Source organism: Heptranchias perlo, chromosome 35 (genome assembly GCF_035084215.1).
Source record: "Heptranchias perlo isolate sHepPer1 chromosome 35, sHepPer1.hap1, whole genome shotgun sequence".
Taxonomy (NCBI): Eukaryota; Metazoa; Chordata; class Chondrichthyes; order Hexanchiformes; family Hexanchidae; genus Heptranchias; species Heptranchias perlo.
Window position 1 is genome coordinate 26,068,524 of NC_090359.1, and position 16,023 is coordinate 26,084,546.

General features: G+C 48.9%; 1 protein-coding gene across 5 annotated transcripts in view; it reads right to left on the minus strand.

Moving 5' to 3' along the window:
* Positions 1-16,023, minus strand: part of LOC137302504 (RPA-related protein RADX-like) — a 42,950-nt gene that overhangs the window by 11,495 nt on the left and 15,432 nt on the right. For 3 of the 5 annotated variants that reach the window (XM_067972210.1, XM_067972212.1, XM_067972208.1), the window contains 8 exons: positions 15,257-15,370; positions 14,747-14,920; positions 13,072-13,208; positions 11,505-11,650; positions 7,954-8,049; positions 6,259-6,359; positions 2,999-3,319; positions 611-790 (listed from right to left, as the gene is read on the minus strand). In XM_067972210.1, the coding sequence (XP_067828311.1) occupies positions 611-790; positions 2,999-3,319; positions 6,259-6,359; positions 7,954-8,049; positions 11,505-11,650; positions 13,072-13,208; positions 14,747-14,920; positions 15,257-15,370 (1,269 nt within the window). The remainder of the gene's footprint in view (positions 1-610; positions 791-2,998; positions 3,320-6,258; positions 6,360-7,953; positions 8,050-11,504; positions 11,651-13,071; positions 13,209-14,746; positions 14,921-15,256; positions 15,371-16,023) is intronic. The other 2 variants (XM_067972209.1, XM_067972211.1) reach the window with 2 other exon arrangements.

Consider the following 16,023-nt stretch of genomic DNA (forward strand, 5'->3'; position numbering starts at 1 on the left):
ACATAGAGAAAATGTTTCTACTTGTTGGGAACTCCAAAATTAGGGGCCATAAATATAAGATAGTCACTAATAAATCACATCGTTCACCTGACGAAGGAGGAAGCCTCCGAAAGCTTGTGAATTTAAAATAAAATTGCTGGACTATAACTTGGTGTTGTAAAATTGTTTACAATTGTCAACCCCAGTCCATCACCGGCATCTCCACATCATGACTAATAAATCCAATAGGGAATTCAGGAGAACCTTCTTTACCCAGAGAGTGGTGAGAATGTGGAACTCGCCCCCACAAGGAGTAGTTGAGGCAAATAGCATAGATGCATTTAAGGGGAAGCTAGATAAGCACATGAGGGAGAAAGGAATAGAAGGATATGCTGATAGGGTGAGATGAAGTAGGGAGGGAGGAGGCTCGTGTGGAGCATAAACGCCGTCACAGACCTGTTGGGCCGAGTGGCCTGTTTCTGTGCTGTACATTCTATGTAATTCTAGGCTCACATATGAAGAGTGTACACTGGGATGAGGTATCAGTAGCCAGTTGGGACCTGTACCCAGTGAGAGTTAGTGCCTTCAGAAGAGGAGGAGGAGGGGAGGGAGAGTTGGAAGAAACATTTACCAGGGGAAGGTGAGGAACCCTCTGTGCTGTCCGTGTGGGCTTGTTGTCTGGGTGACAGTCCACCATGAGCCAGAATGGAGACCAGGGAGTTGTCGTGCTTGACAGAGTACGACGCTCGGTAATCTATCCTGGGAATGATGGGGAAAAAGACTGTGTCTAAAGACAGCTCTTCATTTAGTCCTGGAAGGCAAGAGAGGAAAAACACGAGTAAGATTCCTGCCTGGCGGACTCCATTTTCCTTACGCGAGCAGCTTGCTCAACGTTTTCCTTCTTCCCAATCTCAAGGCCCAGCTGAGCCCCAATCTCTAGTCCGTGTTGATCTCAGCCAGGGGTTCAGGTAGGAGTGCCCTTGGATTGGGGAAGACAGAGAAATCAGGCCAGGGTTCCTGCTCCTGATCACCATCCAATAACCTCCCGCTGAGAGCGCGGGCATCGGATTGAACAGGGACGGGCCCGGCTACAACGCTCCAGCAGTCAAATAGCTTTCTGACGCTCACTGCCTCGGCGCCCGTGAAACCCCTGGAGATCGGTGCCTTCCTGCCCTGAGGGCACAGACTCACATTCCATGGGCATCATTCGTCACGTGTGAATCTAGACAGTGAATGACAAATAGCTCAGCTCAATCTGTACGGCTCAGTAACATTCAACAACTGAACCATCGGGGAGATCACTGGGAGTCCCATGAGGTGAACAGTAACAAACAGCAAGAAAGGCTATTTAGGGACAGTAAATCAGAACCAGTGAAGGTGAGGTACCCTGGGATTAATGACTCAGGGTGGGGGAGTTCCTGGTAAAAGCACTGTACAACTGAGCCAGTCAGACCAGAGGGGTCTTGGTGTCACCGCAGTCCGAGCCGAGTTAGCTGACCTCAGTCAGGGCAGCAGTGGGGGGAGGGGGATAATACTACTGGCAAGGTACAGTAGTGTAGTGGTTATGTTACTGGACTAAGCCTGGATTAAATCAGGGATCATGAGTTCAAATCCCACCACGGCAGTCTGACAATTTGAATTAAGTTTTAAAAAATTGGTATGGTCTCAGTAAAAGTGACCATGAAGCTGTCGGATTGTCGTAAAAACCCAACTGGTTCACCAATGTCCTTTCAGGAGGGAAACTTGCCGTCCTTACCTGGTCTGGGCCTATATGTTGACTCTTAACTGCCCTCTGAAGTTGCCTAGCAAGTCACTCGGTTCAAAAAGAAGGCCCACAGGGCAATTAGGGATGGGTAATAAATGCCGGTCTTGCCAGCAATGCCCACAGCCTGGGAATCATAGAATGATACAGCACAGAAGGAGGCCGTTCGGCCCATCATGCCTCTGCCGGCTCTTTGAGAGAACTATCGAATTAGTCCCACTCGCCTGCTCTTTCCAATGGAAATAAGACCAGGTTTAGCTACAATACCCTTTACGCTCAAATAGCTGTCACACTGAGGTCACAAGTGAATGGCTCTTGAGGGAGCCATCGGGAAGACAGCTGTTATCAGTGGAATCCTACCCCAGCAACACTCAGCCCTTTCAGGAGAGGAGAGGAACCAAAGCTGGAACCCACAACACTAGAACCATAGAAGTTCAGAGCTCAGGAGGTGGCCATTCGGTCCATCGTGTCTGCCAGCTCTTTGCAAGAGAAATCCCAAACTAATCCCACTGCCCCACTCTCTCCCCATAGCCCTGTATCAATCCCAAACTAATCCCACTGTCCCACTCTCTCCCCATAGCCCTGTATTAATCCCAAACTAATCCCACTGCTCCACTCTCTCCCCATAGCCCTGTATCAATCCCAAACTAATCCCACTGCCCCACACTCTCCCCATAGCCCTGTATCAATCCCAAACTAATCCCACTGCCCCACACTCTCCCCATAGCCCTGTATCAATCCCAAACTAATCCCACTGCCCCGCTCTCTCCCCATAGCCCTGTATCAATCCCAAACAAATCCCACTGCCCCGCTCTCTCCCCATAGCCCTGTATCAATCACAAACTAATCCCACTGCCCCACTCTCTCCCCATAGCCCTGTATCAATCCCAAACTAATCCCACTGCCCCACTCTCTCCCCATAGCCCTGTATCAATCCCAAACTAATCCCACTGCCCCGCTCTCTCCCCATAGCCCTGTATCAATCCCAAACAAATCCCACTGCCCCGCTCTCTCCCCATAGCCCTGTATCAATCACAAACTAATCCCACTGCCCCACTCTCTCCCCATAGCCCTGTATCAATCCCAAACTAATCCCACTGCCCCACTCTCTCCCCATAGCCCTGTATCAATCCCCAAAACAGATCTGAGCAGGCTTGTCCGTTTAGGATTTGGGGAGCTCCTAGAAAAACTACACGTACTGATAACAGCAGTGAACCCCCACAGCTTTCTAGGCCTAGTTACCCAAGCTCCCTTTACCTAAAATGGTCAGGGTGTAGTACCCACGGCAACACGCCGGCTCACAGTGTTCCAGCTTCTTCTTCCAATCGGCTGGGGTTCCAGCGATGCTCGAGGGCTGGAGACCAAAGGTTCGGAGAAGAAAGGCCTTGTCCCTGAAGCGGAAGCTGCGAGCCACCATGGCCGAGATGTCTCCTCGGTGGGGGATGTGCTCCCGCTGCCACGGGCCGTCAGTCCAGGAGAACGTGGGCTGAGCCAAGCACGGGTTCGCCACACAGGGCGTCTCCTCCACATCCTCAAGGTCCGTGAAGAACTCTTGGCAAGCCCGGATAAAGCTGAGATCTTTACAGAAGGAAGAAAGACAGAACTGCATTTGTTATCACTCCTCATTTCACAGCTCAGAGTGCTTCATATACAACAACTTGAAAAAAAAAAAATATTTTAGCAGTGCAGGTGCTGTTGTGTAAGCAAATGCAGCAGCCATTGTGTGCACAGCACGATCCCACAAGCAGCAACGAGACAAATCACTCACTAATCTATTTTTAGCGGTGTTGGTTGAGGAAGGAATGCTGAGCAGGGAACTCGGAAAACTCCCTGCCCTTTCTCAAATAGTACCATGGAATCTTTTGATCTGAACAGACAGACAGTGCCAAGATTTAACATCTCACCCCTCAGCAGTGCATTGACATTTTAGCCTGGATTAGTCCTTGGATAGAGCTTGAACCCACAACACTAGAATCATAGAGGTCTAGTGCTCAGGAGGTGGCCATTCGGCCCATCATGTCAACCGACCCTTTGCAAGAGCAATCCCAAACTAATCCCACTGTCACGCTCTCTCCCTATAGTCTTGTATCAATCCAAAACTAATCCCACTGCCCTGCTCTCTCCCCATAAGCCCTGAATCAATCAAAAACTAATCCCACTGCCCCACTCTCTCCCCATAGCTCTGAATCAATCCCAAACTAATCCCACTGCCCCACTCTCTCCCCATAGCCCTGTATCAATCCCAAACTAATCCCACTGCCCCATTCTCTCCCCATAGCCCTGTATCAATCACAAACTAATCCCACTGCCCCACTCTCTCCCCATAGCTGTGAATCAATCCCAAACTAATCCCACTGCCCCACTCTCTCCCCATAGCCCTGTATCAATCACAAACTAATCCCACTGCCCCACTCTCTCCCCATAGCTGTGAATCAATCCCAAACTAATCCCACTGCCCCACTCTCTCCCCATAGCCCTGTATCAATCCCAAACTAATCCCACTGCCCCATTCTCTCCCCATAGCCCTGAGTCAATCCCAAACTAATCCCACTGCCCCACTCTCTCCCCATAGCCCTGAATTAATCTAAAACTAATCCCACTGCCCCACTCTCTCCCCATAGCCCTGAATGAATCTAAAACTAATCCCACTGCCCCACTCTCTCCCCATAGCCCTGAATGAATCTAAAACTAATCCCACTGCCCCACTCTCTCCCCATAGCCCTGAATGAATCTAAAACTAATCCCACTGCCCCACTCTCTCCCCATAGCCCTGAATGAATCTAAAACTAATCCCACTGCCCCACTCTCCCCATAGCCCTGAATGAATCTAAAACTAATCCCACTGCCCCACTCTCTCCCCATAGCCCTGAATGAATCTAAAACTAATCCCACTGCCCCACTCTCTCCCCATAGCCCTGAATGAATCTAAAACTAATCCCACTGCCCCACTCTCCCCATAGCTCTGAATGAATCTAAAACTAATCCCACTGCCCCACTCTCCCCATTGCTCTGAATCAATCTAAAACTAATTCCACTGCCCCACTCTCTCTCCATAGCCCTGAATCAATCTAAAACTAATCCCATAGCCCTGTATCAATCCCAAAACTAATCCTGGTTTCTCCTTCACTTTTTTCCATGAATACCGTATCACAGACTGCTGAGTAATTTGAAAAGTATGTGGATGGAAATGATTCGGACCCCAGGCTCCTGTGAGAGGAGAAACTGTGCCAGCTGATGATATCACCAACAGATTCTCCCAACAAGCTGCCAAATTCCCTTTTTGGGATGTGGGTGTGGGGCGGAGGGGGCGGGTGAATTAATTTCTGCCCAAGCTGGGCTCAGACCATCGGTGTGTGTGTGTGGCAGGGCTGAGACAGTTCCAGCCTGTGCAATCCCACCAGCCGCAGCACGCGGACAGCAGCAGGCGAGAAAGGCATCGCGGACAATCAGGTCTAAGTGTGTCAGCAGGGTTCTGATGCCAGGCTCTTCAGGTATTTTGGCCCTCCGATATTCTCCTGAAGGCGCTGGCTTGTGGGTTCGGCCGGGTACTGGCCGCCCTCTGGTACCTCACCCACGTTGCCAGGCTTCAATGTGTGAACCTACACAGGGAGCACTGACAGGCCTTCAGCTTTTGGGAGGGCACTGGGGGGGGGTCGAAGCAGAATCTAATCCTGTTCTCAGCAGACAGCACTTTGAGGTTCCTTCCAGCAGGGGTCACCGTATAGAGATCAGGAGCAGAGGCCCGGGGTGATTTTCCACCCTCTGTCGCCCAGGGATTGTTGAGGTCACTTACTGTGCCATTACTGTCCCCCTCGCCCCCCCACCCCCGACAGACTGGGGGATAGATCCTGGGATCTTTGTGCTCCTTGTAGTTTAATAACACACCAGGTAAGGGACTTTACCGGCCACCGGGGGAGCGCTCTCAGTAAAAATATTGGGACCATCGTTTATGCCTCACGTTCTCGTTTTAAAATAAATATAATGTAAGACAGAAAGAACTTGCATTTATATAGCGCCTTTCACCACCTCATGACGTCCCAAAGCCCTTTACAGCCAATGAAGTACTTTTTGAAGTGTAGTCACTGCACCAATGTAGGAAACGCGGCAGCCAATTTGCCCACAGCAAGATCCCACGAACAGCAATGTGACAATGATCAGATAATTTGTTTTAGTGATGTTGGTTGAGAGATAAATATTGGCCAGGACACCGGGGAGAACTCCCCTGCTCTTCTTCGAAATAGTGGCCCTGGGATCTTTTTACATCCAACTGAGAGGGCAGACGGGGACCTCGGTTTAACGTCTCAACCGAAAGACGGCACCTCCGACAGTGCAGCACTCCCTCAATACTGCACTGGAGTGTCAGCCAAGATTATGTACTCAAGTCTCTGGAGTGGGACTTGAACCCACAACCCTCTGACTCAGAAGCGAGAGAGAGTTACCCACTGAGTCACGGCTGTAGAGTGACAACAGAATAAGAGACTGGGTGTTGTTGTGAAGAGGTAGCTGTGTGTTCAAACCTTCGCCAGGACTTCTATCGCTGTCTGGGTTCTCCACACGTGTCCGTAGACTGTGGTCCGCAGTCTCATCCTCGCTACTTGATTCTGATCCTTTACTAAGCCTAGGTCAAAAAAGGAACATTTATATGGTGGCTTTCACGTGCTAAAATGCCTCTAAATGCTGCACTAGGAGAGGTGAGGTGAGGTGACTGACATCATGGTCAAAGAGTCAAGTTTTCATAGAATCATATGGCACAGAAGGAGCTATATGGCCCATTGTGCCTGTGCCGGCTCTTTGAAAGAGCTATCCAATTAGTCCCACTCCCCCCGCTCTTTCCCCATAGCCCTGCAAATTTTTCTCCTTCAAGTATTTATCCAATTCCCTTTTGAAAGTTACCACTGAATCTGCTTCCACCGCCCTTTCAGGCAGCGCATTCCAGATCGGAACAATTCAATGTGTAAAAAAATTCTCCTCATCTCCCCTCTAGTTATTTTGCAATTATCTTAAATCTGTGTCCTCTGGTTGCCGACCCTCCTGCCAGTAGAAACATTTTCTCCTTATTTTACTCTATTAAAACCCCTTATAATTTTGAGTACAGTAAAGTAAAAAGGTTTAAGAAGAGAATTTCAGAGTGCAGGGACATGGCATGTGAAGTCACTGTTACCACTGCAGTGGAGAGGGGAATGGAGGGTGGTCCAGAGGGTGACAAGTTGCGTCATGGGACTAGAGGAAGTGGCAGAAGCAGCAATGGAACATGAAGCATGGAGGGATTTAAAGAACTGGGGGAGAGGGAGCCAGTGGAGTTTGGCAAAGATGGTGTTGCTGAGTGTGTGGGACTTTGTCCAGGTTTGGATACTGATCTGGAGTTGGAGCTTGTGCACAGTGGAGCTGAGGAGAGGAATTCTGAAAAATAATTCGAACGTAAAGGGGCGGGAGAGGCAAGGTGAGTTCATGGAGGACTCTGCATACATTTCACACTTAAGCAGGATTACATAGAATGTACAGCGCAAAACAGACCATTCGTCCCAACTGGTCCATGCTGGTGTTTACGCTCCACACGAGCCTCCTCCCTCCCTACTTCATCTCACCCTATCAGCATAACTTTCTATTCCTTTCTCCCTCATGTGCTTATCTAGCTTCCCCTTAAGTACATCCATCTATTCGCCTCAACCACTCCATGTGGTAGCGAGTTCCACATTCTAACCACTCTTTACAAAACAGGACAGCCACCTTGACGAATTTCATCAACCAAAATTCAGACTGATCTCCTGATGGTGAATGACAATCAGACCAGGAAGATCCCAGCTTGGATTCCCAGTTTGCACTAAGTTAAGTTTGCACACCAGCCTGCTGTAGCACCCCTGGGCTAAGGAGAGGACAAGGCAAAATGGAGATCCCCCTCTCGATTGTTAGCCAGTGACTCCTACTGGAAAGTGCTCGTGCTTGGATGCAGAGGAAGTCAGGGTCGGCCTAGCTCTGGATGCCCCCCATGGTCAAATAGCCAACTAACGCTTAACTGTCCAGCTCACGCATAAAGAAGAGATCCTCGGGCGAATGGACCAGAGGCACCTGTGCCTCAGCAGGGAGTCAGCATCCTCAGGAGAGGACGGAGAGAAATGGAATTTATTTGTTGCAAGAACAGTGCCGAGTGGGTGGGATAGAGTGAAGGCTCCTGATCATTGTCCAGTGACCATCCTCATCCCCTCATCGGTTACCTTGGTAGTGTACGCTTTCTCCTGCGTGTTGTGCCTTTTCTTTTTCTTTTCTTTTTCTGCGACGCTAAGCCCACTTGTTTTCCCAGAGGAGTTCTACTGGTTAAACACAAGTTCCAGTTAGCAGAATATGCGCAGCCTGTTGGAACTTTTTATTAATTCAGTCCCCTTGCCCCAAACCTGGACCCTTGTGTTGAGGCCAGGACTCACTGCACTGTCTCCTACTCTGACTCATTCTTTCCCAAGACCTCCAAACTGGGGAACATTCGTTCAAAGTTCTCCAGATTCAGGAACTGTCCCTCTAGATTGGAAAATTGCACACGTCACTCCGCTTTTTAAGAAAGGAGAGAGAGGGAAACCAGGGAATTATAGACCAGTTAGCCTAACATCTGTTGTGGGGAAAATGCTGGAGTCTATAATTAAGGATAGGGTGACTGAACACCTCGAGAATTTTCAGTTAATCAGAGAGAGCCAGCATGGATTTGTGAAAGGTAGGTCGTGCCTGACAAACCTGATTGAATTTTTTGAAGAGGTGACTAAAGTAGTGGACAGGGGAATGTCAATAGATGTTATTTATATGGACTTCCAGAAGGTATTTGATAAAGTCCCACAGAAGAGACTGTTAGCTAAGATAGAAGCCCATGCAATCGAGGGAAAAGTACGGACTTGGTTAGGAAGTTGGCTGAGCGAAAGGCGACAGAGAGTAGGGATAATGGGTGGGTACTCACATTGGCAGGATGTGACTAGTGGAGTCCCACAGGGATCTGTCTTGGGGCCTCAATTATTCACAATATTTATTAACGACTTAGATGAAGGCATAGAAAGTCTCATATCTAAGTTTGCCGATGACACAAAGATTGGTGGCATTGTAAGCAGTGTAGATGAAAACATAAAATTGCAAAGGGATATTGATAGATTAGGTGAATGGGCAAAACTGTGGCAAATGAAATTCAATGTAGGCAAATGTGAGGTCATCCACTTTGGATCAAAAAAGGATAGAACAGGGTACTTTCTAAATGGTAAAAAGTTAAAAATAGTGGATGCCCAAAGGGACTTAGGGGTTCAGGTACATAGATCATTGAAGTGTCATGAACAGGTGCAGAAAATAATCAATAAGGTTAATGGAATGCTGGCCTTTATATCTAGAGAACTAGAGTACTCGGGGTTAGAAGTTATGCTGCAGCCATACAAAACCCTGGTTAGACCACACCTGGAGTACTGTGAGCAGTTCTGGGCACCGCACCTTCGGGAGGACATTTTTTTAATACTCTTTCATGGGTGTCGCTGGCGAGGCCAGCATTTATTGCCCATCCCTAATTGCCCTTGAGAAGGTGGTGGTGAGCCGCCTTCTTGAACCGCTGCAGTCCGTGTGGTGAAGGTTCTCCCACAGTGCTTTTAGGAAGGGAGTTCCAGGATTTTGACTCAGCGACGATGAAGGAACGGCGATATATTTCCAAGTCGGGATGGTGTGTGACTTGGAGGGGAACGTGCAGGTGGTGTTGTTCCCATGTACCTGCTGCTCTTGTCCTTCTAGGTGGTAGAGGTCGCAGGTTTGGAAGGTGCTGTCGAAGAAGCCTTGGCGAGTTGCTGCAGTGCATCCTGTGGATGGTACACACTGCAGCCACAGTGCGCCGGTGGTGAAGGGAGTGAATGCTAAGGGTGTTGGATGGGGTGCCAATCAAGCGGGCTGCTTTGTCCTGGATGGTGTCGAGCTTCTTGAGTGTTGTTGGAGCTGCACTCATCCAAGCAAGTGGAGAGTATTCCATCACACTCCTGACTTGTGCCTTGTAGATGGTGGAAAGGCTTTGGGGAGTCAGGAGGTGAGTCACTCGCCTCAGAATACCCAGCCTCTGACCTGCTCTTGTAGCCACAGTATTTATATGGCTGGTCCAGTTAAGTTTCTGGTCAATGGTGACCCCCAGGACGTTGATGGTGGGGGATTCAGCGATGGTAATGCCGTTGAATGTCAAAGGGAGGTGGTTAGACTCTCTCTTGTTGGAGATGGTCATTGCCTGGCACTTGTCTGGCGCGAATGTTACTTGCCACTTATCAGCCCAAGCCTGGATGTTGTCCAGGTCTTGCTGCATGCGGGCTTGGACTGCTTCGTTATCTGAGGGGTTGCGAATGGAACTGAACACTGTGCAATCATCAGCAAACATCCCCATTTCTGACCTTATGATGGAGGGAAAGACATTGATGAAGCAGCTGAAGATGGTTGGACCTAGGACACTGCCCTGAGGAACTCCTGCAGCAATGTCCTGGGGCTGAGATGATTGGCCACAAACAACCACTACCATCTTCCTTTGTGCTAGGTATGACTCCAGCCAGACATATTGGCCTTGGAGGGAGTGCAAGGGAAGGTTTACTAGAATGATACCCGGACTTCAAGGGTTAAGTTACGAGGAGAGATTACACAAATTGGGATTGTATTCTCTAGAGTTTAGAAGGTTAAGGGGTGATCTGATCGAAGTTTATAAGATATTAAGGGGAACAGATAGGGTGGATAGAGAGAAACTATTTCTGCTGGTTAGGGATTCTAGGACTAGGGGGCACAGTCTAAAAATTAGAGCCAGACCTTTCAGGAGTGAGATTAGAAAACACTTCTACACACAAAGGGTGACAGAAGTTTGGAACTCTCTTCCGCAAACGGCAATTGATACTAGCTGAATTTCTAATTTTAAATCTGAGATACTTAGCTTTTTGCCAACCAAAGGTATTAAGGGATATGGGCCAAAGGCAGGTATATGGAGTTAGATCACAGATCAGCCATGATCTTATCAAATGGCGGAGCGGGCTCGAGGGACTGAATGGCCTACTCCTGTTCCTATGTTCCTAACTCTTTACCTCCCTCAGCCCTCCCTTCCTCCTACAATCCACAGGCTTAAAACCCAAGCTTGGTGCCACCTGATTGGTACTTGTTGGCTTCTCTTTCCAATCTTGGCAGCACTCTGCTAGGTTACTGCTGCTAATGTCACCCTGTGACAACCCAGTGGGAACTGACTCATGGCTCAGCTGATTGAGATAGTCGGCCAAGAAGGTGAGGAAACCCCTTGGATCCAATCCCCCGGTCTGTGCTGAATTAGCCGGTCTCAGGCCCCGGCAGCAGTGTAATTGGCCTCATGGGGGGAAGGGTTCCTGCTTCCGATCATTATCCAGTGACCATTCCCAACCCGCCTCCCGGCTGGAAGTGTGAATGGACGCCATGATGCCTTTTGCAATCAAATAGCCCACTGACACTCACTGTCCAGGCTCACATATGTGGAATGGCCAGTTGAACGAGGTACCAACGGGAGCTTTGAACCCAGACCAACGAAAGCTGGTCACCACCTTCATGGGAGGTCAGAAGATTTCCAGCAAAAAAAGGAAGTAATTCAGTGGCTGACTCCTCTAACCAACGATATATCTGACTCAAGAGTGCTCGGTGTGGACCCCAAGTGGAAAAATATTCTATTCCTCAGAACAAACATACCAAAACTTCACGGATGCAAATATCCAACAAAAAAAAATTCTACCTCCTCCGCACATCACTCTCCCACCAGGAAAATAAGCCTCACCTCATGACAGGGATCACAGGGCTGTTGCCTCCGCCTGCGCTCAGGGATGAAAGGTCAGCATCCAACGATTCTTCAAACTCCATGATTCCTCCAATGGCCGGCTCCCCTGTGCATTCAGCTCCGTCTGACTGTAAGACAGGAACTTCCTGCAAGACAGAACAGAAACCAATTGGCTACCGGACAGGCTGGAAATCTGATCATGGGATGGGTATATCCTGTTCTATCGTCAGAAAGCAACTTTATAAAAGCGTACGTCAGCGAGTACTTTACCCGGCACAGGCCCCTGACCCAGTCCCAGGGTGCTCGACTTGCCGCCTTGTAAGATACGGTATCTTATGGTCATGGCGTACACATGTAAAAAAGAAAGACTTGCATCTATATCACGCCTTTCACGACCTCAGGACGTCCCAAAGCGCTTTACAGCCATTAAAGTACTTTTGAGGTGTAGTCACTGTTGTAATGTAGGAAACGAAGAAGCCAAATTGGGCACAGCAAGATCCCACAAACAGCAATGAGATAACGACCAGATCATCTGGTTTTTTTTTAGTAATTGTTGGTTGAGGAATATTGGCCAGGGCCCCGGAGAGAACTCCCCTGCTCTTCTTCGAACAGTGTCACGAGATCTTTTACGTCCGTCTAAGAGGGCAGACGGGGCCTCGATTTAACGTCTCATTTGAAAGACGGCACCTCCGACAGTGCAGCGCTCCCTCAGTACTGGCACTGGGAGTGTCAGCCATGCTCAAGTCTCTGGAGTGGGGCTTGAACCCACGACCTCCTGACTCCTTATAGCAAGCTATGACCACAAACTAACGTGGATTAAGATAGGAAATTTCTTTCTTCCCTGGAAAGTGCTGACTCTGGCTGGGGTACGGTGCCACACAGTGTGTTGCACCAATAACTCACCCACGTTGTCATTCTTCATGTACGAGCACAGACGGTGACCGCTAGCAGGCTATAGATGGCATCACAAACAAGCCTGGTCTGATCCGCACAGGCACATCCCGCCAGGGTCGTGGATGGCGATCAGGAGCTCAAATCCTGGCTGACGCTTTCTCCCTTCTCCTGACTCGGAAGCACGGAGGCCAATCACATTGCCTGGACATTTCCCCGGGGATTGGCTCAGTCCTACATTGCCCTTCCACACAGCTACAACGGAAAACCGATTTTTCTCAATGGAAATATACAAAAGCACAGATAGGACAGAGTTGCCCGGGCCTCGGGGAGGGGAATTGGGAGCGGTGGGAGGGGAGTGGGGCTCGAGGCCCTAAGGCCGCAGGTTGGGTAGTCCTGCCCTAAAGCTTCCAACCTACCATTTTGAACTCTCCAAGCATTTAATCTTGGTATAAACGCTCCCGATCCCCAAAGGTGATCATTGCAAACTCCAGAATATCCATCCTCACACCCCCACTACACAACACGGCCCAGTTGCTTTCCACACACGCACAGACAATCCCTCTTCCACCCCCCCACCCCACCCCACAGGAGCTAACGGGCTCCGTACAGAATCTGATTCTCAAGTCTATACCCGTAGCCCGTTTCCAAACAATGCCTTAGCCAGTTCCGTTACCTCTCCTTCCAGCCCGCTCAGTGACTTGTATTTCACAGATATGATCCGTCCCTGGACTGTGACCTGCCTGTACTCTCTGTACTCCAGCTGATCCAGGAGCTGTTTCAGTTCAGACATGGTGGTCAAGGCACATCCACCTGAAAAAAATAAATAGTTTGTTCTTTTAAAAAACATACTCTCCCTCCCAAATTTCCCCACTCCTCTCCCGATGGTGCCACTGGTTTCCTCGGTACAGGACCACGGGGTCCAGTCCCCCCTCTGGTACTTTGCCCAAATGGCCAATCTCCTGATCCCAGAGGCCACAGAAGGATTTGAACACTGGAGCTCACCCGAAACTCCCAACCCATACCAAGTCCTGTTCACCTATCACCCCCACCGTGCTCGCCCAATTACATTGGCTCCCGGTCCAGCAACGCCTCGAATTTAAAATTCTGGTTTTCGAATCCCTCTGTGGCTTCGTTCCTTTAGCATCGGAGCCATTGGGTGACAGCTGGAAAAAGCTCAGGGACTTGACAATCATTGTCACGGCACCTCTTTCTCCTGCCAGGAATCTGGGATATACGATTTAATTCAGGACTTGTTCAGGTGTGAAATCCTCTCCATTACAACAACAGTCTTTTCACTTGAACATCATAAGGGACAGAGCAGAATCTGTGGTGATATCATTTACCCAGAGTCATAGTGAGGGGCAATGTCATCATAGCAATCAAGGTGTCCAAAGTGAGTGAGCGCAGAGTGCTCCGATTAGGGGAATAATCGGGGGGGGGGGGGGGGGGGGGGGTGGCAGGGAGAAAAATATTAAATTAGAGGAGTGAGCAGACCCTGCGATTTGGTTCCCTTTTTACCCGCTCAGTACTGTACGTGTACGGGGCTGTGGATGCTGAGTCGTTGAGTATATTCAAGGCTAAGATAGACAGATTTCTGGACTCTAGGGGAAGCAAGGAATACGGGGATCGGGCAGGAAAGTGGAGTGGAGGTTGAAGATCAGCCATGATCTTACTGAGTGGCGGAGCAGGCTCGAGGGGCCGCATGGCCGACTCCTGCTCCTATTTCTTATGTTCTTTTTACCCTCTCTGTACTGTACATGTATAGGAGCTGACATTGAGACACACATACAGTACTAGACGGGAGTGAATTGTTCCCTTTTACCCAGTGTGTACTGTACATGTACAGGAGCTGACACAGACACATAAGAGTCAGATAGGAGTGAATTACTCCATTTTACTTGGTGGGGGGGGGGGGGGGGGGGGAGAAGAGGGAGGGAGGAAAGAAGGAATTGTATTTATATAGTGCCTTCAAACAGCCATGAGATAATCTGCTTTTTTAGTGATGTTCGTTGAGGGCTAAATATTGGCCAGGACACCAGGGAGAACTCCCCTGCTCATCACTGAATAGTGGTTGTGGGATCTTTTACATTCACCTGAGGGCAGATGGGGCCTCGGTTTAACGTCTCATCCGATAGACGGCACCTCTGACGGTGCAGCACTCCCCCAGTACTGGCACTGGGAATGTCGGCCCAGGTTATGTTCTCAAGTCTATGGAGTGGGGCTCGAACTCACGACCTTCTAACTCCGAGGCGAGAGTGCTAACAGCAATATGGTAGGGCATGTTGTAGAAGATAAGATAAATACACAACACTGGGTGGTAAGCAAGTTATCGGTTGCGTCTTCCTCACCGAGTATTTCACGTCGATAATCCCGCTCACTGAAAGGTAGGGGAGGAAAGCTGTAACATCCGCCAATCTGAGTGCGGCTCAGTCTGTCCCTTTCCGCATCCTTAGCAGATAGTATCCACTGAATAAACTCTTTCACCTTGGGGTTCTTCACATACTGTTTCCCTTGATGATACCCTAAGGGGGGGCAGGGTAAGAAAAAACATATTAAGCCAGAAACTTGGGTTTGAAGGCAGTGTATGGCTTCCGCGCTCCATAGAAATGGTCAGAGGCCAAGGGGGACTTGCTTATTACTCTCACCCTTCATGTCTGGCTCCCAGATAGCGAGGCGGGTAACTGTAAAGCCTGGTGCTGTACTCAGCCCAACAGATCCCAGGTTCGAATGCTGGTCTGAGCTGTTAGCTGATCTCAAGTTGGAGCAGCAGTTGGCTACTTGTTACATAAAATTTACAGTTTCCCCGTGCTACATACACCACAGTGCCCAACTACCAGGGATCTGGCCAGTGTACTTACCATTGACGTATACCTGGCTGTACTCCGTGGTGAGCAGGTAAGGGAATGTTGTCTGTCCGCTGGGATCAATTACTTTGCATTCCACCCTGACATTCGTACACACAAGAAAGGTCACTTAAATGAAAAAAAGAACACTTTAGATCCTTTGTTTTAGTTGAATATTTTCCAAACTCTTTATCCTGGCATCATATTTACTACAAACTTGAGGGTCTCCCATGGTGATGCTCATGGACAGTTTGGGATCCAGAGCAGGGTTGTGATGTTCAACTGCCAAGCCGGCCTGTCCCTTTAAGGATGCTGCTCACGTATTCCTTGTGGGGAAGTGGTCGAAATAGGCAACTCCCAGTAGTTTTAACTACTTGTAATCTGCAAGAGCCAATCAGAAGGTACTTCTAACTATTGTAAATTTCAGGCTTCAGGTCAATGACTGGCTTTCTTTCTCTTTAAAATGGTTCTGCGTCTGTAACAAAGTGTGACATCTTGAGTGTGACGTCTGGCGCGTGAGAGACAAGTGCCAGATCCAAGACATTTATAATATACTAAATGATCTCCCATGACATTGCTCACAGTAACTCAGATGTTGTGCTGTTTTATAATGCCCGTTATGGTATGTAATGGACAACATAATACATTGCTGCTAAGATGGAGCCATGTTTAACCTTGCTTGTACTTTTAATACTACAAAGGCTGTCTTTCACAAGATGGTAAACGGAGGCCCCATCTGCCTTCTGAATGTTAAGATTATATTCAAAAAAGACCAGGGGAGT